Genomic DNA, 23,372 nt, shown 5'->3' with positions numbered 1-23,372 from the left:
ATCGCAACAAATAATCTGCTCAGACCCCAACCAAGGAGCATCAAAAGTCGTGCTATAAATTCTCAGACAACCCAAAGATTCATTGATGCCCTTCCAGACTCCCTCTGCCTACCCAAGGACATCAGAGGACAAAAATCTGTTCTCTAAAAACTAGCAGTATTTTCACGGCCGGATAAAAAACATACCCGATTTAAACTGGTTACTACTCTTGCCCAGAAACGAGAATATGCATATTATTAGTAGATTTGGATAGAAAACACTCTGAAGTTTCTAAAACTGTTTGAATGATATCTGTGAGTATAACAGAACTCATATGGCAGGCAAAAACCTGAGAAAATTCCAAGCAGGAAGTGGCCTGTCTGAGAATTTGTAGTTCTTCTTTTGGTTCTCTATCAAAACTACAGTATCTGTGGGGTTACGTAGCACTTTCTAAGGCTTCCATTGGCTCTCTAAAGCCTCCAGAAAGCAGATTGGGGCGTCTCCTGTCTCTGGGCAGAGTACAGTAGCTCAGTTTCTCAGTGGTCTGCCTGGTGACTAAGAGATTGGATATGCGTGTTCATGAGACCACGCTGTTTTTTCTTTTCATCTTTGAATGAATACACTATTGTCCGGTTGGAATATTATCGCTATTTCACGAGAAAAATACCATAAAAATGTATTTTAAACAGCGTTTGACATGCTTCAAAGTACAGTAATGGAACATTTTTAATTTTTTGTCTCGAAATGCGCTCGTGCGTTACCCTTTGGATAGTGACCTGAACGCACGAACGAAACGGAGGTATTTGGACATAACTATGGATTATTTGGAACAAAAACAACATTTCTTGTGGAAGTAGCAGTCCTAGGAGTGCATTCTGACGAAGATCAGCAAAGGTAATACAATTTTTCTAATACTAATTCTGAGTTTAGTGTGCCCCGAAGTTAGCCGGTGTCAAAATAGCTAGCCGTGATGGTTGAGCTATGTACTCAGAATATTGCAAAATGTTCTTTCGCCGAAAAGCTATTTTAAAATCTGACATAGCGATTGCATAAAGGAGTTCTTTATCTATAATTCTTAAAATAATTGTTATGTATTTTGTCAACGTTTATGATGAGTAATTTAGTAAATTCACCGGAAGTTATCGGTGGGGATACATTTTCTGAACATCACACACCAATGTAAAAAGCTGTTTTTTGATATAAATATGAACTTGATTGAACAAAACATGCACGTATTGTACAACATCATGTCCTAGGAGTGTCATCTGATGAAGATCATCAAAGGTTAGTGCTTCATTTAGCTGTGTTTTGGGTTTCTGTGACATATATGCTTGCTTGGAAAATGGCTGTGTGATTATTTTGGGCTATGTACTCTCCTAACATAATCTAATGTTTTGCTTTTTCTGTAGAGCCTTTTTGAAATCGGACAATGTGGTTAGATTAACGAGAGTCTTATCTTTAAAATTGTGTAAAATAGTCATATGTTTGGAAAATTGAAATGATTGCATTTTTTAGGTTTTTGTATTTCGCGCCACGCTGTTCCACTGGCTGTTGAATAGAGTGGGACGGTGACGTCCCACTAGCCCAGAGAGGTTAAATTTCACTGCTATGCGGATGACACACAGTTGTACATTTCAATGAAACATGGTGAAGCCCTAAAAATTGCCCTCGCTTGAAGCCTGTGTTTCAGACATAAGGAAGTGGATGGCTGCAAACTTTCTACTTTTAAACTCGGACAAAACAGAGATGCTTGTTCTAGGTCCCAAGAAACAAAGAGATCTTCTGTTAAATCTGACAATTAATCTTGATGGTTGTACAGTCGTCTCAAATAAAACTGTGAAGGACCTCGGCGTTACTCTGGACCCTGATCTCTCTTTTGAAGAACATATCAAGACTGTTTCAAGGACAGCTTTTTTCCATCTACTTAACATTGCAAAAATCTGAAACTTTCTGTCCAAAAATGATGCAGAAAAATGTATCCATGCTTTTGTTACTTCTAGGTTGGACTACTGCAATGCTCTACTTTCCGGCTACCCCGATAAAGCACTAAATAAACTTCAGTTAGTGCTAAATATGGCTGCTAGAATCCTGACTAGAACCAAAAAATGTGATCATATTACTCCAGTGCTAGCCTCCCTACACTGGCTTCCTGTTAAGGCAAGGGCTGATTTCAAGGTTTTACTGCTAACCAACAAAGCATTACATGGGCTTGCTCCTACCTATCTTTTCCGATTTGGTCCTGCCGTACATACCTACACGTACGCTACGGTCACAAGACGCAGGCCTCGTAATTGTCCCTAGAATTTCTAAGCAAACAGCTGGAGGCAGGGCTTTCTCCTATAGAACTCCATTTTTATGGAATGGTCTGCATACCCATGTGAGAGATGCAGACTCGGTCTCAACCTTTAAGTCTTTACTGAAGACTCATCTCTTCAGTAGGTCCTATGATTGAGTGTAGTCTGGCCCAGGAGTGTGAAGGTGAACGGAAAGGCACTGTAGCAACAAACCGCCCTTGCCATCTCTGCCTGGCCAGTTCCCCTCTCTCCACTGGGATTCTCTGCCTCTAACCCTATTACAGAGGCTGGGTCACTGGCTTATTGGTGTTAATCCATGCCGTCCCTAGGAGGGGTGCGTCACTTGAGTGGGTTGAGTCACTGACGTGGTCTTCCTCTCTGGGTTGGCGCCCCCCCTTGGGTTGTTCCGTGGTGGAGATCTTTGTGCGCTATACTCGGCCTTGTCTCAGGATGGTAAGTTGGTGGTTGAAGGTATTCCTCTAGTGGTGTGGGGGCTGTGCTTTGGCAAAGTGGGTGGGGTTATATCCTTCCTGTTTGGCCCTGTCCGGGGGTATCATCGGATGGGGCCACAGTGTCTCCTGACCCCTCCTGTCTCAGCCTCCAGCATTTATGCTGCAGTAGTTTATGTGTTGGGGGGCTAGGGTCAGTCTGTTATATCTGGAGTATTTCTCCTGTCTTATCCGGTGTCCTGTGTGAATTTAAGTATGCTCTCTCTAATTCTCTCTTTCTCTTTTTCTTTCTCTCTCTCGGAGGACCTGAGCCCTAGGACCATGCCTCAGGACTACCTGACATGATTACTCCTTGCTGTCCCCAGTCCACCTGGCCCTGCTGCTGCTCCAGTTTCAACTGTCCTGCCTGCGGCTATGGAACCCTGATCTGTTCACCGGACGTGCTACCTGTCCCAGACCTGCTGTTTTCAACTCTCTAGAGACAGCAGGAGTGGTATAGATACTCTCAATGATCGGCCATGAAAAGCCAACTGACATTTACTCTTGAGGTGCTGACTTGTTGCACCCTCGACAACTACTGTGATTATTATTATTTGACCATGCTGGTCATTTATGAACATTTGAACATCTTGGCCATGTTCTGTTATAATCTCCACCCGGCACAGCCAGAAGAGGACTGGCCACCCCTCATAGCCTGGTCCCTCTCTAGGTTTATTCCTAGGTTTTGGCCTTTCTAGGGAGTTTTTCCTAGCCACTGTGCTTCTACACCTGCATTGCTTGCTGTTTGGGGTTTTAGGCTGGGTTTCTGTACAGCATTTTGAGATATCAGCTGATGTAAGAAGGGCTATATAAATACATTTGATTTGATTTGATTTGAAGATGCTGGAGGAAACGGGTACAAAAGTATCTATATCCACAGTAAAACGAGTCCTATATCGACATAACCTGAAAGGCCGCTCAGCAAGGAAAAAGCCACTGCTCCAAAACCGCCATAAAAAAGCCAGACTACGGTTTGCATCTGCACATGGGGACAAAGATCATACTTTTTTGGAGAAATGTCCTGTGGTCTGATGAAACAAAAATTAAAACTATTTGGCCATAATGACCATCGTTATATTTGGAGGAAAAATGATGCAAGCCAAATGGCAGCATCATGTTGTGGGGGTGCTTTGCTGCAGGAGGGACTGGTGCACTTCACAAAATAGATGGCATCATGAGGAGGAAAATTATGTGGATATATTGAAGCAACATCTCAAGACATCAGTCAGGGAGTTGAAGCTTGTTCGCAAATGGGTCTTCCAAATGGACAATGACCGCAAGCAAATTTCCAAAGTTGTGGCAAAATGGCTTAAGGACAACAAAGTCAAGGTATTGGAGTGGCCAACACAAAGCCCTGACCTCAATCCCATAGAAAATGTGTGGGCAGAATGGAAAAAGCGTGTGCGAGCAAGGAGGCCTACAAACCTGACTCAGTTACACCAGCTCTGTCAGGAGAAATGGCCAACATTCACCCAACTTATTGTGGGAAGCTTGTGGAAGGCTACCCGAAACATTTGACCCAAGTTAAACAATTTAAAGGCAATGCTACCAAATGCTAATTGAGTGTATGTAAACTTCTTGTTAGGTGGAGCAGCACAGGGGAACCCAAGAGCAGACTCAGACCAAGAAACAGGGATGAATGAACCAAAGTATTTATTGTAACACAGGGAGATATGGAGTGCAGATCCGGTTTAGCTCAGATGAGTGGTAGGAAACTAGATGTGGAGGCTGAGGTTGGAGTGTAATGGGTTGGGACAGGGGAAACAGGTCCGGAGAGGAATCCAATAGAGTGGTGGTGTGGTGAGTCCAGAACAGGGTAGCAGGGTGGTGAGATGTGGAACAGGAGACAGAGTCAGAGCAGCAAAACTGCAGTGAGAGGATAAACAGCATCAGGCAGGGAAACAGACACAGCAGGGTAACAGGATCTTGAATAATCACAAATAGCTAGAATCATAAACTGACTGAGCAGAGATTACGATCTGGCAGAGTGGAAGTGGCAGGACTGAGTATTTGTAGAGGTCTTGATTATGGAACGGGTTGCAGCTGGTGAGGATCCACTCTGGCTCCAGCACACCTGTCTCCAACCACACAATCACAAACAAACAGAAAGAGATGGGGAGAGAGAGAGTGTACTGGAGGAGTGGCTGCAGGTCAAGGAAACTAGGGTGTGTGGCAGAAGCAGATCTGACACTTCTGACCCACTGGGAATGTGATGAATGAAATAAAAGCTGAAATAAAGCCTCCTTTCTACTATTATTGTCATGCCCTGACCGTAGAGAGCCTTTTTATTTTCTCGATTTGGTTAGGTGAGGGTGTGATTTGGGTGGGCATTCTAGATTATGTATATCTATGTTTTGTATTTCTATGTTGGCCTGATATGGTTCCCAATCAGAGGCAGCTGTCTTTCGTTGTCTCTGATTGGAGATCATATTTAGGCAGCCTTTTCCCACTGAGGTTTTGTGGGATCTTGTTTTTGCATTGCGCTGTATTTAGCCCTGCAGAACGTTTCGTTCGTTTTTTTTGTATTTTGTTGTTTTTGTTGGTGTTCATCAAATAAAGTAAGATGTACGCTTACCACGCTGCACTTTGGTCTCCTTCTTACGGCGAACGTGACAATTATTCTGACATTTCACATTCTTAAAATAAAGTGGTGATCCTAACTGACCTAAAACAGGGAATTTTTACTAGGATTAAATGTCAGGAATTGTGAAAAACTGAGTTTAAATGTATTTGGCTTAGGTGTATGTAACCTTCCAACTTCAACTGTATGTCTCTTTCATTGTTATTTTTTAAACTCTACGGGATCGGTTGAACTAACGTGCGCTAATGTGATTTGCATGACGCTGTAAGTAACAAGAACATTTCCCCAGGACATATGTGCAGAAAGCTTAAATTATTGTTAATCTAACTGCGCTGTCCAATTTACAGTGAAAAAATGACATGCTATTGTTTGAGGAGAGTGCACAACAACAAAAAACTTTTATCATGGTAACTGGTTTGATACATTCCCATCTGAAGGTAAATAATGTACTTCAGTAATCTTGCTCTGATTTGTCATCCTTAGGGTCCCAGAAATAAAAATGTAGAGTAGTGTTTTGTCTGATAAAATCAATTTTCATATTCAAATGTAGGTACTGGGTTCTACAGTTTGAACCCCGGATGTGTCTTGCCCCCCCCCCCATCTAGATGTGTGAAGGTTAGTGTCTTTTCCATATGGAAGCTAATTATCCATCATTTATGACATTCCTGGGAGTGTGTAAACTATAAAAATGTATGTTCTCTATAGTTACGTACTTGAAAATGTATCAATTTACCAATTCGGCACATTTGGGCAGACTTGATACAACATTTTGAACAGTAATGCGATGGTTCATTGGATCAGTCTAAAACTTTGCTCATACACTGCTGCCATTTAGTGGCCAAAATCTAAATTGCGCCTAGACTCCTAAGTTATATAATGGCCTTTCTCTTGCATTTCAAAGATGGAGATGATTTTTTGGGGAAAACGTAAGTTTTTGTCATTGTATTATTTTTTACCAGATCTAATGTGTTATATTCTTCTACATTAATTTCACATTTCCACAAACTTCAAAGTGTTTCCTTTCAAATGGTATCAAGAATATGCATATTCTTGCTTCAGGTCCTGAGTTACAGGCAGTTAGATTTGGGTATGTAATTTTAGGCAAAAATTGAAAAAAAAAGAGTCCGATCATTACAACATGTAGTTGTTATTTTGTAAAAAATATATATAGGGTGTGTGGCAGAAGCAGAAGCATATATATACTGCTCAAAAAAATAAAGTGAACACTTAAACAACACATCCTAGATCTGAATGAAAGAAATAATCTTATTAAATACTTTTTTCTTTACATAGTTGAATGTGCTGACAACAAAATCACACAAAAATAATCAATGGAAATCCAATTTATCAACCCATGGAGGTCTGGATTTGGATGTAATGGCCTTAAAACAAGTCAAAATGAGGCTCAGTAGTGTGTGTGGCCTCCACGTGCCTGTATGACCTCCCTACAACGCCTGGGCATGCTCCTGATGAGGTGGCGGATGGTCTCCTGAGGGATCTCCTCCCAGACCTGGACTAAAGCATCCACCAACTCCTGGACAGTCTGTGGTGCAATGTGGCGTTGGTGGATGGAGCGAGACATGATGTCCCAGATGTGCTCAATTGGATTCAGGTCTGGGGAACGGGCGGGCCAGTCCATAGCATCAATTCCTTCCTCTTGCAGGAACTGCTGACCCACTCCAGCCACATGAGGTCTAGCATTGTCTTGCATTAGGAGGAACCCAGGACCAACCGCACCAGCATATGGTCTCACAAGGGGTCTGAGGATCTCATCTCGGCACCTAATGGCATTCAGGCTACCTCTGGCGAGCACATGGAGGGCTGTGTGGCCCCCCAAAGAAATGCCACCCCACACCATGACTGACCCACCGCCAAACCGGTCATGCTGGAGGATGTTGCAGGCAGCAGAACGTTCTCCACGGCGTCTCCAGACTCTGTCACGTCTGTCACGTGCTCAGTGTGAACCTGCTTTCATCTGTGAAGAGCACCGGGCGCCAGCGGTTGAATTTGCCAATGTCGGTGTTCTCTGGCAAATGTCAAACGTCCTGCAAGGTGTTGTGCTGTAAGCACAACCCCCACCTGTGGACGTCGGGCCCTCATACCACCCTCATGGAGTCTGTTTCTGACCGTTTGAGCAGACACATGCACATTTGTGGCCTGCTGGAGGTCATTTTGCAGGGCTCTGGCAGTGCTTCTCCTGCTCCTCCTTGCACAAACGCGGAGGTAGCGGTCCTGCTGCTGGGTTGTTGCCCTCCTACGGCCTCCTCCACGTCTCCTGATGTACTGGCCTGTCTCCTGGTAGCGCCTCCATACTCTGGACACTACGCTGACAGACACAGCAAACCTTCTTGCCACAGCTCGCATTGATGTGCCATCCTGGATGAGCTGCACTACCTGAGCCACTTGTGTGGGTTGTAGACTCCGTCTCATGCTACCACTAGAGTGAAAGCACCGCCAGCATTCAAAAGTGACCAAAACATCAGCCAGGAAGCATAGGAACAGTGGTCTGTGGTCCCCACCTGCAGAACCACTCCTTTATTGGGGGTGTCTTGCTAATTGCCTATAATTTCCACCTGTTGTCTATTCCATTTGCACAGCAGCATGTGCAATTTATTGTCAATCAGTGTTGCTTCCTAAGTGGACAGTTTGATTTCACAGAAGTGTGATTGACTTGGAGTTACATTGTGTTGTTTAAGTGTTCCCTTTATTTTTTTGAGCAGTGTATATATATATATATATATATATATATATATAAGCATCTTTACACTATGAGTAATGTAGAGTTTAGACCGTTTACACCATCATCAAGAGGATTACATTCAAGCAATGCAACCGTTTCTATTAAAAGGCTATAACAACAATGCAACCGTTTCTATTAAAAGGCTATAACAACAATGCAACCGTTTCTATTAAAAGGCTATAACAACAATGCAACCGTTTCTATTAAAAGGCTATAACAACAATGCAACCGTTTCTATTAAAAGGCTATAACAACAATGCAACCGTTTCTATTAAAAGGCTATAACAACAATGCAACCGTTTCTATTAAAAGGCTATAACAACAATGCAACCGTTTCTATTAAAAGGCTATAACAACAATGCAACCGTTTCTATTAAAAGGCTATAACAACAATGTAATCCGTTTTTAATCAGACAGTGTCTGTCTGTCTCTGAGACAATATAACAGTTTCCAGCTGGGGTCACGGAAGTACAATACACTTAGCCACTGTTTCTCCGCGCATGCGTGGTGATTCACAGCGAATGTTACAGCTGACGGTATTGTTTTTATCAGCAAGGAGGCAGACCACCCTGGCCTTCCATAAGATCTAATTTATCAGGGTTTAAAGACAAAACCATGGGGGACGAACAGGACATAATGTGCAAACTAGAAAACATTATGGAAATACGGTAAAAGAAAGTGTATATATTCTTCTTCAAAGAAACCACATCTGGTAAATGTAGCTGGATGGCTCAGGAAAAGATCAGACAGAAGAATGCGCTCGCCAGCTGATATTAGCGTCTTGGCTTTGTTATTGGGCGAGGAAGCTAGCTATATGTGCCGACATAGCCTCGAGCAAGGTTAGCAAGCGGAGGTGACCGTTCTACTGTTGTTTTGAAGGATCTACAAAAAACATGTTACAGAATAGCTTGCTAGCTGTGCATTATATATAATCAATCCAGCTGTTTGCATCAACAAAAATCCAGATGCGAAGTGCTTTGCCAGATTAGCGGCTATCAGGCTACTTAGCTAGCTAGCTTTCTGTCATTAGCCAGGTAGTTAATTGGCTAACCATGGTTCATTCTGTTGGAACCAGTTACAAATGTACACATTGTAACAGATGTGCCGCTGTATAGCTTCGCATCAGTGACATCAGTATAAAACAATTATAATTACACCACTTATAACTATGTCATGTGGTGCACGTCCATCTCTATGTCGGATATGCATGCATTATATTACTTATTCCCATGACAAATAGTATCTCTCCTTATTTCACAATAAACTAATCGATTGCAACAGAAAACAGGTCTCTTGAAAAATAGATATTTATCTGAAGAGACTAACCAGGTTAAATAATGGAGAAACAATAGAAGATACCTTAGGGCAATTGGTTTGTGAAGCATGATTGAGTGACAGGAAGTTGAACTGACAGAACGTTGTCTTTGTGCCCTCTGCCCTGTAATCAAAATAAGTGCATTAGTAAATAGCCCAGTGGTAGGTAACTACATAATGTTGTGTAATTGGTAACTACTGCATTGGTAAATAGCCCGGTGGTAGGTTAACTACCTAATGTTGTATAATTGGTAACTAGTGCATTGGTAATAACTACTGTGTAACATTGGTAACTACTGTTTTACAGTGATAACTAACTAGTAATGCATTGGTTAAACTGTGTTTTCTGTCATTTCAGGAATAAGACGGTACAGATGCAGAAGATCAAGTCTCGTCTGAAGTCAGAGTTTGAGTCCCTAGAGTCTGAGGAGAAACATCTGAAGGAATACAAACAGGAGATGGACCTCCTAATGCAGGAGAAGATGGCCCATGTGGAGGAGCTACGACTCATACACGCTGATATCAATGTGGTGCGTAGAGAGAGCGAGAGAGTGTGTGAGAGGGAGAGGCAGAAACCACTATTTGACTATTTGATCTGTTTTTTTTCATGGAAAACCAGATGTTTTAGGCTTAGTTATAGTGAAACACATCCATTCAGTTCTTAATTTTTAAGTTCATTGCAAAAGTGATATACACGGTGAACAAAACATTAAGAACAACTTCCTAATGTTGAGTTACACCCCGCCACACTTTTGCCCTCAGCACAGCCTCACATTTTCTGGCATGAACTTTAAGTGGCGAAAGGGTTCCACAGGGATGCTGGCCCATGTTGACTCCAATGCTTCCCACAGTTGTGTCAAGTTGGCTGGACGTCGTTTGGGTGGTGGACCATTCTTGATACACATGGGAAACTGTTGATCGTGAAAACCCCAGCAGCATTGCAGTTCTTGACACAAACTACTACCATACCCCATTCAAAGGCATTTCAATCTTGTGTCTTAACTCTCTGAATAGCACACATTCACAATCCATGTCTCAGTTGTCTCAAGGCTTAAAAATCCTTCTTTAACCTGTCTCCTCCCCTTCATCCATACTGATTGAAGTGGATTTAACAAGTGACATGAATAAGGGATCATAGCTTTCACCTGGTCAGTCTGTGTCATGGAAAGAGCAGGTGTTCATAATACTTTGTACACTCAGTGTATTTTGGTCTTTTAGTAGTAAATATAGTTTGCGGTTCAATTCTACCACTGGAATCGTGATGTAGAGGCACCTTGAGAAGGTTCCTATACATCATCTCAAGGGAGGGGTTTGGTATGAAATACACTCTTTTCTAGATGTGCTGGGTGGTACCACCTCAAGGCTTACTATAAAAGCAGGTAACTGTGTGCCTTATTTGGCAATGGTCTTGGTAAGTGGAGTGTGCCAATATATTTAGCATGATGCTTCCTTGACCAGACTACTGACGTTACACAACATTCAAAAGGCAGTAAGGCACATTTCCGCATATGACCAAATTCTACGTTTTTGTTTACCGTTTCATACACATCTATGTGCTTTTATGAAGAAAAAAATTATGTACAGTGGCAAGAAAAACAGTATGTGAACCCTTTGGAATTAGCTGGATTTCTGCATAAATTGGTCATCAAATTTGATCTGATCTTCATTTTAGTCACAACAATAGACAAACATAAAGTGCTTAAACTAGTAACACACAAATTATTGTATTTTTCTTTTCTATATTGAATACATAATTTACACATTCACAGTGTAAGTTGGAAAAAATATGTGAACCCCAAGGCTAATGACTTCTCCAAAAGCTAATTGGAATCAGGAGTCAGCTAACCTGGAGTCCAATCAATGAGATGAAATTGGAGATGCCCTATAAAAAACACTCACTAAATTTGAGTTTGCTATTCACAAGAAGCATTGCCTGATGTGAACCATACCTCGAACAAAAGAGTTCTCAGAAGACCTAAGATTAAGAATTGTTGACGTGGATAAAGCTGGAAAGGGTTACAAAAGTATCTCTAAAAGCCTTGATGTTCATCAGTCCACGGTAAAACAAAGTGGCCATCCTGCAAAGATGACTGCAAGAGAACAGCGCAGAATGCTCATTGAGATTAAGAAGAATCTTAGTGTCAGCTAAAGACTTACAGGAATCTCTGGAACATCCTAACATCTCTGTTGACGAGTCTACGATACGTAAAACACTAAACAAGAATGGTGTTCATGGGAGGACACCACGGAAGAAGCCACTCCTGTCCAAAAAAACATTGCTGCACATCTGAAGTTTGCAAAAGAGCACCTGGATGTTCCACAGCGCTATTGGAAAAATATTCTGTGACAGATGAAACTACAGTTGAGTGGTTTGGAAAGAACACACAACACTATGTGTGGAGAAAAAAAGGCACAGCACACTAACAACAAAACCTCATTCCAACTGTAAAGTATGGTGCAGGGAGCATCATGGTTTGGGGCTGCTTTGCTGCCTCAAGGCTTGGACAGCTTGCTATCATCGATGGAAAAATGAATTCCCAAGTTTATCAAGACATTTTGCAGGAGAATGAAAGGCTATCTGTCCGCCAGTTGAAGCTCAACAGAAGTTGGGTGATGCAACAGGACAACGACCCAAAACACAGAAGTACATCAACAACAGAATGGCTTCAACAGAAGAAAATACGCCTTCTGGAGTGGCCCAGTCAGAGTCCTGACCTCAACCCTATTGAGATGTTGTGGCATGACCTCAAGAGAGCAGTTCATACCAGACATCCCAAGAATATTGCTGAACTGAAACAGTTTTGTAAAGAGGAATGGTCCAAAATTCTTCCTGACCATTGTGCAGGTCTGATCCGCAACTACAGAAAACGTTTGGTTGAGGTTATTGCTGCCAAACCAGTTATTAAATCGAAGGGTTCACATACTTTTCCCACCCTGCACTGTGAATGTTTACACATTGTTTTCAATAAAGACATGAAAACGTATGTTATTAGTTTAAGCAGACTGTGTTTGCCTATTGTTGTGACCTAGATAAAGATCAGATACCAATTTATGCAGAAGTCCAGGTAATTCCAAAGGGTTCGCATACTTTTTCTTGCCACTGTAAGTTATGAAAATCATGTTTATATTCGTAGCTACAGCCATCGTAACAAGAAATAGATGACAATGGTGGTCAAATCAACTCATTGTATTTTTTCTCAACTGCTACGGCTGATTGGCGTTGCAACCTGCTAAAACAGTTGGCTCATAGTTCAATGGTTGTGTGCTGTAATCTCACAAGGTGTAACGCTTGGACGTCGTGGGTGTGGAGTCAGGCGCAGGAGGCAGAAAAATGTTTGGTACAATATATATTTAATAAGTACCACAAAAGAGGAAAAATGCCCAAACACAACAGGGCGTAACAAACCCAAAGTCCAACAACACGATACACAACACGAACACAGTGAAAACACGTAACAAGCCCGCACACAGAACAGGTGGAGAGGCGGGCTAAAATAACACCACTAATTACATAATAGAACACAGGTGCAACTAATACAGACATGACTAACAGAAAAAGGGAAAGGGAATCGATTGCAGCTAGTAGGCCGGTGACGACGACCGCCGAGCGCCACCCGAACAGGGAGAGGAACTACCCTCGGCAGTAGTCGTGACAGTACCCCCCACCCGACGCGCGGCTCCTGCAGCGCGCCGACACCGGCCTCGGGGGCGACCCGGAGGACGAGGCGCAGGGCGATCCGGATGGAGGCGATGGAAATCCTCTAACAGTGATGGATCCAGTATGTCCCCCACCGGCACCCAGCACCTCACTTCCGGACCGTACCCCTCCCAGTCCACGAGGTACTGCAGGCCCCCCACCCGGCGTCTTGAGTCCAGAATGGTGCGTACTGTATACGCTGGGCCCCCCTCGATGTCCAGAGAGGGCGGAGGGACCTCCGGCACCTCACCGTCTTGTAGGGGACCAGCTACCACCGGCCTGAGGAGAGACACATGAAACGAGGGGTTAATACGATAATAAGAAGGGAGTTGTAATCTATAACACACCTCGTTTATTCTCCTCAGGACTTTGAAGGGCCCTACATGCTGCGGACCCAGCTTTCGGCAGGGCAAGCGGAGGGGCAGCTTTCGGGTCGAGAGCCAGACCCTGTCTCCTGGTGCGAATATGCGGGCCTCACTGCGGTGGCGGTCAGCGCCCCTCTTCTGTCGTCATCCTGCTTGTTTCAGGGATTCCTCGACAGCCATCCAGGTGTCTTTGGAGCGCTGCACCCAATCCTCCACCGCTGGAGCCTCGGTCTGACTCTGATGCTATGGTGCCAGGACCGGCTGGTAGCCTAACACACACTGGAAAGGCGACATGTTCGTGGATGAGTGGCGGAGTGAGTTTTGCGCCAACTCAGCCCATGGTAAGTACCTCGACCACTCACCTGGCCGGTCCTGACAGTACGACCGCAGAAACCTACCCACCTCCTAGTTCACTCTCTCCACCTGCCCATTGCTCTCGGGGCGATAACCGGAGGTCAAGCTGACCGAGACCCCCAGACGCTCCATAAACGCCCTCCATACACGGGACATGAACTGGGGACCCCGATCAGAAACGATGTCCTCCGGCACCCCGTAATGCCGGAAGACATGGGTGAATAGAGCCTCCGCAGTCTGTAGGGCCGTAGGGAGACCGGGCAATGGGAGGAGACGGCAGGACTTAGAAAACCGATCCACAACTACCAGAACCGTGGTATTCGCCTGAGACGGGGGAAGATCGGTAAGAAAGTCCACCGACAGGTAACTTCCCTCTAGGCAGGTGCCTAGGAGCCTTGCTCTGGGCGCATACCGAACAGGAAGAGACATAAAACCTCATGTCCTTAGCTAAGGTGGGCCACCAGTACCTCCCCCTAAGGCCTTGCACTGTCCTCGCCACCCCAGGATGACCCGACGAGGGTAGCGTATGAGCCCATCGAATCAATTGATCACGGACACCAAGTGGAATGTACTTACGACCTGTAGGACAATTAGAAGGCGCAGGCTCCATCTGTAACGCCCGCTCAATGTCCGCGTCCACCTCCCATACCACTGGTGCTACCAGCTTAGAAGCTGGAAGGATGGGAGTAGGATTGATGGGCCTATCCCAGTGTCATAGAGGCGGGATAGCGCGTCAGCCTTGGTGTTCATGGAGCCTGGTCTATACGAAATCCTAAACTGAAATCGGGTGAAAAACATGGCCCACCATGCCTGACGCGGATTCAGTCTCCGGGCTGCCCGGATATATTCCAGGTTCCGGTGGTCAGTCCAGATGAGAAAAGGGTGTTTAGCCCCCTCAAGCCAATGTCTCCACACAGTCAAAGCCTTGACCACAGCTAACAACTCCCGGTCCCCCATATCATAGTTCCGCTCCGCCGGACTGAGCTTCCTAGAGAAGAAAGCGCAGGGGCGGAGTTTCGGTGGCGCACCCGAGCGCTGTGATAGAACGGCACCCACCCCAGCCTCGGATGCGTCCACCTCCACTATGAACGGCAAAGAGGGGTCCGGGTGCGCCAACACGGGCGCATCAGCAAACAGCGCCTTCAACTGGTTGAAGGCTCTGTCCGCCTCTGTTGACCACCGTAAACGCACCGTTCCCCCCTTCAATAGTGAGGTAATGGGAGCCGCCACCTGACCAAAACCCCGGATAAACCTCCGGTAGTAATTGGCAAAACCCAAAAACCGCTGCACTTCCTTCACCGTGGTTGGAGTCGGCCAATTATGCACGGCATTAATGCGGTCACACTCCATCACCATCCCTGAGGTGGAAATGCGATAACCCAGAAAGGAGACGGCTCTTTTGAAGAACTCACACTTCTCAGCCTTGACATATAGATCATGCTCCAGCAGTCTACCAAGCACCTTGCGTACTAGAGACACATGCTCAGCGCGTGTGGAGGAGTAAATCAAGATATCGTTGATATACACAATCACTCATTCTCAGGTCCCTGAGAATCTCATCGACAAAAGATTGAAAGACGGCTGGAGCATTCTACAACCCTTATGGCATGACGAGGTACTCATAGTGGCCCGATGTGGTACTAAATGTGGTTTTCCACTCGTCTCCCTTCCGAATACGCACCAGATTATACGCGCTCCTGAGATCCAGTTTCGTGAAAAACCGCGCTCCGTGAAATGATTCCACCGCCGTAGCAATGAGAGGTAGCGGGTAACTGAACCCCACTGTAATGGAATTGAGACCTCTATAATCAATGCACGGACGCAAACCTCCCCCCTTTTTCTTCACGAAAAAGAAACTCGAGGAGACGGGTGAAACGGAGGGCCGAATGTACCCCTGCACCAGAGATTCCGTGACATATGTCTCCATAGCCAACGTCTCCTCCTGGGACAATGGGTACACGTGACTCTTGGGAAGCGCAGCGTTACCCTGGAGGTCTATCGCACAATCCCCCTGTCGATGAGGTGGTAATTTAGTCGCCTTCTTTTTACAGAAGGCGAGAGCCAAATCGGCATACACAGGGGAAATGCGCACAGTGGAAACCTGGTCTGGACTCTCCACCGACGTGGCACCGATGGAAACACCCAGACACCTACCTGAACACTCCTCTGACCATCCCTGGAGAATCCCCTGTTTCCACAAAATCTTGGGATTGTGACTGGCTAGCCAGGGCACCCCCAGCACCACTGGAAACGCAGGTGAATCGATAAGAAAAAAACGAATTAGTTCCTTATGATTCCCCTGCATTACCATGTCCAGTGGCACCGTGGCCTCCCTGACCATCCCTGACCCTAATGGCCAGCTATCTAAGGAGTGCACGGGGAAAGGGGAATCTAACGGTACCAGCGGAATTCCTAACTTAAGGGCGAGTCCGCTATCCATAAAGTTCCCAGCTGCACCTGAATCGACTTGCGCCTTATGCTGGGAAAAGGGAGCAAAATCAAGAAAAAAAATTAAGACAAACATGTGACCAACAGAGGATTCTGGGTGAGTGTGGTGCTGACTCACCTGGGATGAACGAGGAGTGTTCTGCCTGCCTTCTCGACTCCCAGAGGGACCCACCCAGCACCGGTCAGCCGTGTGTCCTCGTCGACCACAATTGGTGCAGGAGGGGCGCCCTCCTCCGGTTCCCCTTGACGCGGTTCCCCCTAGCTCCATAGGAATGGGCGTAGGTAGGTTAGGAGATGGAACTGACAGGACCCTTTCTGAACGCCCGCGGGCAGCCAGCAGATTGTCCAGTCGTATAGACATGTTGATGAGTTCATCTAGGGAGAGTGTAGTATCCCGACACGCTAGCTCCCTGCGGACATCCTCCCGGAGGCTACACCTGTAGTGGTCCATTAGGGCCCTGTCGTTCCACCCAGCCCCAGCCGCCAAGGTCCGGAACTCTAGGGCAAAGTCTTGCGCGCTCCTCATCTCCTGTCTGAGGTGGAACAGTTGTTCACCCGCCGCTCGTCCTTCTGGGGGGTGATCGAATACGGCCCTGAAACGGCGGGTGAACTCAGAGTAGTTATTCCTTAATGGGTCTGGTCCATTCCAAACAGCGTTGGCCCACTCCAGTGCTCGACCCGTCAGGCAGGAGATGAGGAGGCTCACACTCTCCTCCCCCGAGGGAGCCGGCCTCACGGTCGCCAGGTATAACTCTAGTTGTAATAGAAATCCCTGGCATCCCTGCCGCTGCTCCATCGTACTCCCTCGGAGGCGTAAGACGTAGTGCCCCAGATCCAGACGGGGAAGGGAGTGGAGTAGGTGGACTCGACGGGTGAGCCGGAGGTGAAGGGAGGAGATCACTCCTCCTCCATCGATCCATCCTCTCCATCATCTGGTCCATGGCTGACCCAATCCGATGGAGGACGGTGGTGTGATGGAGGACCCGTTCTTCCATCGATGGTAGAGGAGTGGTGGCTGCTTCTGCTGACTCCATGTTGTTGGTGCGGGCTTCTGTAACGCTTGGACGTCGTGGGTGTGGAGTCAGGCGCAGGAGGCAGAAAAATGTTTGGTACAATATATATTTAATAACTACCACAAAAGAGGAAAATGCCCAAACACAACAGGGCGTAACAAACCCAAAGTCCAACAACACGATACACAACACGAACACAGTGAAAATACGTAACAAGCCCGCACACAGAACAGGTGGAGAGGCGGGCTAAAATAACACCACTAATTACATAATAGAACACAAGTGCAACTAATAAAGACATGACTAACAGAAAAACGAAAAGGGGATCGATTGCAGCTAGTAGGCCGGTGACGACGACCGCCGAGCGCCACCCGAACAGGGAGAGCAACTACCCTCGGCAGTAGTCGTGACACAAGGGGCAGATTTTTTTATTTACAATAGTCATCCCATGCCCACACACTTCCAATTCTGAAAAGTGAAAGTGTACCTGTGAGAGGGTTCACCCTGGTAGTAGTTGTAGGTTTTTATACAGTACCCAATGAGCAATCTGTGAGTTCATTTGACTACTGGAAAAAGAGCTAATGCGTATATACCACAAGTGGTACTAGATGTCTAATTTACACTACAAGTGGTACTAGATGTCAGGAACTCTGTACCTCAACACTGTCAGATAACTGTCCAGAGTTGTGTTTGGTAATAGATGTCAGGAACTCTGTACCTCAACACTGTCAGATAACTGTCCAGAGTTGTGTTTGGTAATAGATGTCAGGAACTCTGTACCTCAACACTGTCAGATAACTGTCCAGAGTTGTGTTTGGACAACTCCCTCACCCACAACTTCTCACCTGAAAGCACTTTTGGAAAATGTGAAGGGATTGGGCAAAGGCTGAAATTGGGTTGAGAATTACAGAAAAATAAACTATTAAAGGTTCTTTCTCCTCTCTCTCTCTACCTCCTCTCTCTCCCCTTCTCCTCCCTCCTTCTTCTCTCCTCCCTCCTTCTCTCTCCCATTCTCTCCTCCTCTCCCCTTCCATCTCTCTCCTTCTCCCCAGATGGAGAGCACTATAAAGCAGTCGGAGAATGACTTGAACAAGCTGCTGGAGACAACGCGGAGGCTCCATGATGAGTACAAACCCCTGAAGGAACATGTAGACGCCCTGAGGATGACCCTGGGCCTGCACAGACTGCCCAACCTCAACGAAGAGGAGGAGAAACTCTCTCTGGAGTCAGTACACATATTATACACACACGGTCACACAGGCCCTCACACACACATCAACTTGTTCTCTGTCCTATCTTCTATCTCTGTTGCCATAGTTACTTTGAGAAACAGAAGGCTGAGTGGCAGAAGGAGCCTCATGAGCCCACAATCCCAGAATCCCTTGCAGCAGCGGCTGCCGCGGCCCAACAGCTCCAGGTCTCCCGGAAACAAGACGCCCGCCAGACTGCCACCTTCAGACAACAGCCCCCTCCCATGAAGGTACACAATACACACCCTCCCATGAAGGTACACAATACACACCCTCCCATGAAGGTACACAATACACACCCTCCCATGAAGGTACACAATACACACCCTCCCATGAATGTACACAATACACACCCTCCCATGAAGGTACACAATACACACCCTCCCATGAAGGTACACAATACACACCCACCTATGAAGGTCCACAGTACACACCCTCCTATGAAGGTCCATAGTACACACCCTCCTATGAAGGTCCATAGTACACACCCTCCTATGAAGGTCTACAGTACACACCCTCCTATGAAGGTCCACAGTACACACCCTCCTATGAAGGTCCACAGTACACACCCTCCTATGAAGGTCCACACCCTCCTATGAAGGTCCACAGTACACACCCTCCTATGAAGGTCCACAGTACACACCCTCCTATGAAGGTCCACACCCTCCTATGTAGGTACACACCCTCCTCCCCCGTCTGTACCTACACAATAATGACACTGTACTGATGAGTAATGACACACTATAACATCTCTGTCCTCTCTGTCCTCTCTGTCCTCCCTGTCCTCCCTGTCCTCCCTGTCCTCCCTGTCCTCCCTGTCCTCTCTGTCCTCCCTGTCCTCTCTGTCCTCCCTGTCCTCTCTGTCCTCCCTGTCCTCCCTGTCCTCTCTGTCCTCCCTGTCCTCCCTGTCCTCCCTGTCCTCTCTGTCCTCTCTGTCCTCCCTGTCCTCCCTGTCCTCCCTGTCCTCCCTGTCCTCCCTGTCCTCCCTGTCCTCTCTGTCCTCCCTGTCCTCTCTGTCCTCTCTGTCCTCCCTGTCCTCCCTGTCCTCCCTGTCCTCCCTGTCCTCTCTGTCCTCCCTGTCCTCTCTGTCCTCCCTGTCCTCCCTGTCCTCTCTGTCCTCCCTGTCCTCCCTGTCCTCCCTGTCCTCCCTGTCCTCCCTGTCCTCTCTGTCCTCCCTGTCCTCCCTGTCCTCTCTGTCCTCTCTGTCCTCCCTGTCCTCCCTGTCCTCTCTGTCCTCCCTGTCCTCCCTGTCCTCCCTGTCCTCTCTGTCCTCCCTGTCCTCTCTGTCCTCTCTGTCCTCCCTGTCCTCCCTGTCCTCTCTGTCCTCTCTGTCCTCCCTGTCCTCTCTGTCCTCCCTGTCCTCCCTGTCCTCTCTGTCCTCCCTGTCCTCCCTGTCCTCCCTGTCCTCCCTGTCCTCTCTGTCCTCTCTGTCCTCTCTGTCCTCCCTGTCCTCCCTGTCCTCCCTGTCCTCTCTGTCCTCCCTGTCCTCTCTGTCCTCTCTGTCCTCCCTGTCCTCCCTGTCCTCTCTGTCCTCTCTGTCCTCCCTGTCCTCCCTGTCCTCTCTGTCCTCTCTGTCCTCCCTGTCCTCCCTGTCCTCTCTCCAGGCCTGTCTGTCATGCCACCAGCAGATCCATCGTAACGCTCCTATCTGTCCACTGTGTAAGGCCAAGAGTCGCTCCCGCAACCCCAAGAAACCCAAGAGGAAGCCTGACGAGTAGACACACACCTCATACTGCTACATTTCACATCTGTAATTCAGTAATACATATCTTCATAACCTTCTCCATGCCATGGAACCTACGTTTAGTATTATCATCATTATCCTAAGTGTTGTGTTATTTTAATGGTACTAAAGTGTTGAAATGTCATTGTTAAGGTTTAATAGACCTTAACCATGTTATATGCAATAATACAAACCATTATACTGTAACTGTACCCATGTTGTGATTGGTTCAGGCATTAGAAATGTAAAACTGACTGAATTTACTTGTTACTCTGTATTTCGCATGTTTGCATTGCATGAACACTTTCCATGGCTGAACTATAATGACTGTGTTGTAACTGTTTGTGATGATATGAAAGTGGGTTCATTGTTGCAGTGTATAACCCAGGAAGTTGTTCTAATGTTTACTGAACACATAAGGAACAGTCAAGGACTGAGAAAACCATGACGCTTATTTGTTTTTAACAGTGTTGTAATGTGAAACTTTAATACAAGAATTCAAAAATAAATGTCTGTTTTGTACTGCAGTTGGAATTGTATTTTCTCCTAGACGAAGATGAATGTCATTATAATAGAGATGATCAGTGGCACTGTAGGTCACAGGCTGCAATCCACTTCCACATTCAGCTGTCTCGATGCGAAAGTAGTTCACTACATAGGGAAAAGGGTGCCATTTCTGATATGCTCAGTCACACGGCCAGCATGAGGATATCTTTAGCTCAGTTATTGTACTGTCTTCAGGGTAACCCCAGATTCCTGTTCTGTCGCCAAGGTAACCCCAGATTGCTCTGTGCTCTCCCCAGGGAAGCAGTTGTTCCCATATCATACTTGGGGCGTCAGAGGGCTTGGGGAGGCCCTTTAGCAACTCTCTGAACAGACACACAGCGTCTGACAACACATGAGAACACAGGTTACTTCACAACATATTTTTTTTCAGGGACTTGCTGGGTGTTTAGATTGTCCTGAAATGCTAGAAACTGAAAATAATAACATAGCTAAGATGGGAATGTATTGACAAGACAGAAGCATGAAGGAACACTACATATGAAGAGCCTGCACTCTATGTGCAGTCTGTCTTCCTCTGTTGTAACCTGCTGTAGAGGTGTGTCATACCCTGTTGTAGAGCTATGTTGTACCCTGTTGTAGAGGTGTGTTGTACCCTGTTGTAGAGGTGTGTTGTACCCTGTTGTAGAGGTGTGTTGTACCCTGTTGTAGAGGTGTGTTGTGTTGTACCCTGTTGTAGAGGTGTGTTGTACCCTGTTGTAGAGGTGTGTTGTACCCTGTTGTAGAGGTGTGTTGTGTTGTACCCTGTTGTAGAGGTGTGTTGTGTTGTACCCTGTTGTAGAGGTGTGTTGTACCCTGTTGTAGAGGTGTGTTGTGTTGTACCCTGTTGTAGAGGTGTGTTGTGTTGTACCCTGTTGTAGAGGTGTGTTGTACCCTGTTGTAGAGGTGTGTTGTGTTGTACCCTGTTGTAGAGGTGTGTTGTACCCTGTTGTAGAGGTGTGTTGTGTTGTACCCTGTGGCAGAGGTGTGTGTGTGTTGTACCCTGTTCAGGGACAGGGCTGCACACACACACATTGCTACAGCCCCCATAGAGCGATACGGCTGATAAATACAATGAGACTAAGCCAGAGGAGACCCAACAGAACATATGTAGTTCCTATACCCAGACAAAGTGCCTTTTTTCCTTCTGCCTCTCTCTCCTCTCACTTGCTGCTGTAATTTCTGTATTCTGTGTACATTGTATGATCATCCTCCTACAGGTCTCACTCTACAACTCCTGCCTCCCCCTGAGGGCTGCTCTACCCCTGCCTCTCTCTCCTTCCAGTTTCTGGGTTCAGTTGATTGTTGACCTGTGTTATTCTCCTGCAGTAGATCTCCTGTGCCTAGTTCACCTCCATGCCTAGGGCCAAGAAAAATACCCTTTTCACGCCGCCGGAAATGCCACTTCCAGTCTAGGGAACACAACTTCCGCCAACATGGCGCCGCATTTGTTTAACAGTACGAGTTCTTTAACGTAACTTCAGCTTTCAAAGGTTGAATAAACCGACCTCATATCAAAAACAGTGGCCACTATGTGATATTACTGTCAGGATTTTCTGATCAACTGACGTACAACTGAATGACGTAACGAGAGGCGTTGTCGAAAGTCAGATTGATGCTAGCTAGCTAGCTTTACGGCTGCAGACGTTTGTTATTATAATTTTATTTTATCTAACGTTTAGCCTCAATGAATATAGTAAAGTGCACAAAACTACAAAGTACAAGTACAAATCTAACCTTGTTCGTGAAAGAAAGAAAATGTTGACGCAATTGTGTATCCCCAAACTTTGTGATGATTTAGCTAGCTATTAGAATAAAAATACTTTAGCTAGCCAGCTACACACCCAAAACTACAACAGAGCAACCATTTTTTTCTTGCAAGCGCAGTGCCGCTAACAATGATTATTCAGCGCCACCTGGTGTAGTGGAGTGGGATAGATGAAGAGGGTCCAAAAAATGAAAAGTTCACATTTTGAAACACTTTTGGCAAACCTCAGTTATCTGCCTGCTTACATTATTTTATATGACAAAATGTAATGTTAATCATGATACGTTATAATATTATACTATAGTATACTTTATTGCCTGCATTTATTTTATTGTAGAAACGTATAATGTAGACAGGCATAACTAAACTAATTGGCTACACTTTCAGTTCAGTTATAAGGACAAAGTCATCTAAGCTAGAAGAAAACAATGGTTACATCAAATGATTTTCCTTCCCTGTGTTTTTTGAGAGGCGGAAACAGATTTCACCTCCAAAATGGAATGTGTAGATCTAGTGGCATGCTGGAAAAGAATGCAAGATGCATGCCATACCTGTGCAGAGCTCTTCTTGATCATGGTTCTGAGGGTAGGGCAGGGCTGTGTGAACAGCTGATCATGGTTCTGAGGGCAGGGCTGTGTGAACAGCTGATCATGGTTCTGAGGGTAGGGCAGGGCAGGGCTGTGTGAACAGCTGATCATGGTTCTGAGGGTAGGGCAGGGCAGGGCTGTGTGAACAGCTGATCATGGTTCTGAGGGTAGGGCAGGGCAGGGCTGTGTGAACAGCTGATCATGGTTTTGAGGGTAGGGCAGGGCAGG

At 46.1% G+C, this 23,372-nt stretch overlaps 1 protein-coding gene across 3 annotated transcripts; it reads left to right on the top strand.

Moving 5' to 3' along the window:
* The first annotated feature begins 8,573 nt into the window (after positions 1-8,573).
* Positions 8,574-20,773, top strand: LOC106612177 (zinc finger C4H2 domain-containing protein). 3 transcript variants are annotated; one of them, XM_045724160.1, is made up of 5 exons: positions 8,574-8,750; positions 9,755-9,926; positions 18,326-18,498; positions 18,591-18,753; positions 20,128-20,773. In XM_045724160.1, exons 1-5 carry the CDS (start codon positions 8,698-8,700, stop codon positions 20,239-20,241), a joined length of 675 nt encoding a protein of 224 aa, XP_045580116.1. In that variant the 5' UTR covers positions 8,574-8,697; the 3' UTR covers positions 20,242-20,773. The 3 variants fall into 3 exon arrangements, with proteins under 3 accessions (XP_045580116.1, XP_014068596.2, XP_045580117.1); XM_014213121.2 differs by having other exon boundaries at positions 8,590-8,921; XM_045724161.1 differs by having other exon boundaries at positions 8,609-8,756.
* Positions 20,774-23,372: the final 2,599 nt, after the last annotated feature.

The sequence above is a fragment of the Salmo salar genome, chromosome ssa09 (genome assembly GCF_905237065.1).
Source record: "Salmo salar chromosome ssa09, Ssal_v3.1, whole genome shotgun sequence".
Lineage (NCBI taxonomy): Eukaryota > Metazoa > Chordata > Actinopteri > Salmoniformes > Salmonidae > Salmo > Salmo salar.
Note: the sequence above shows the minus strand (reverse complement) of the source record. Positions and strands in the feature narration are given on the sequence as shown.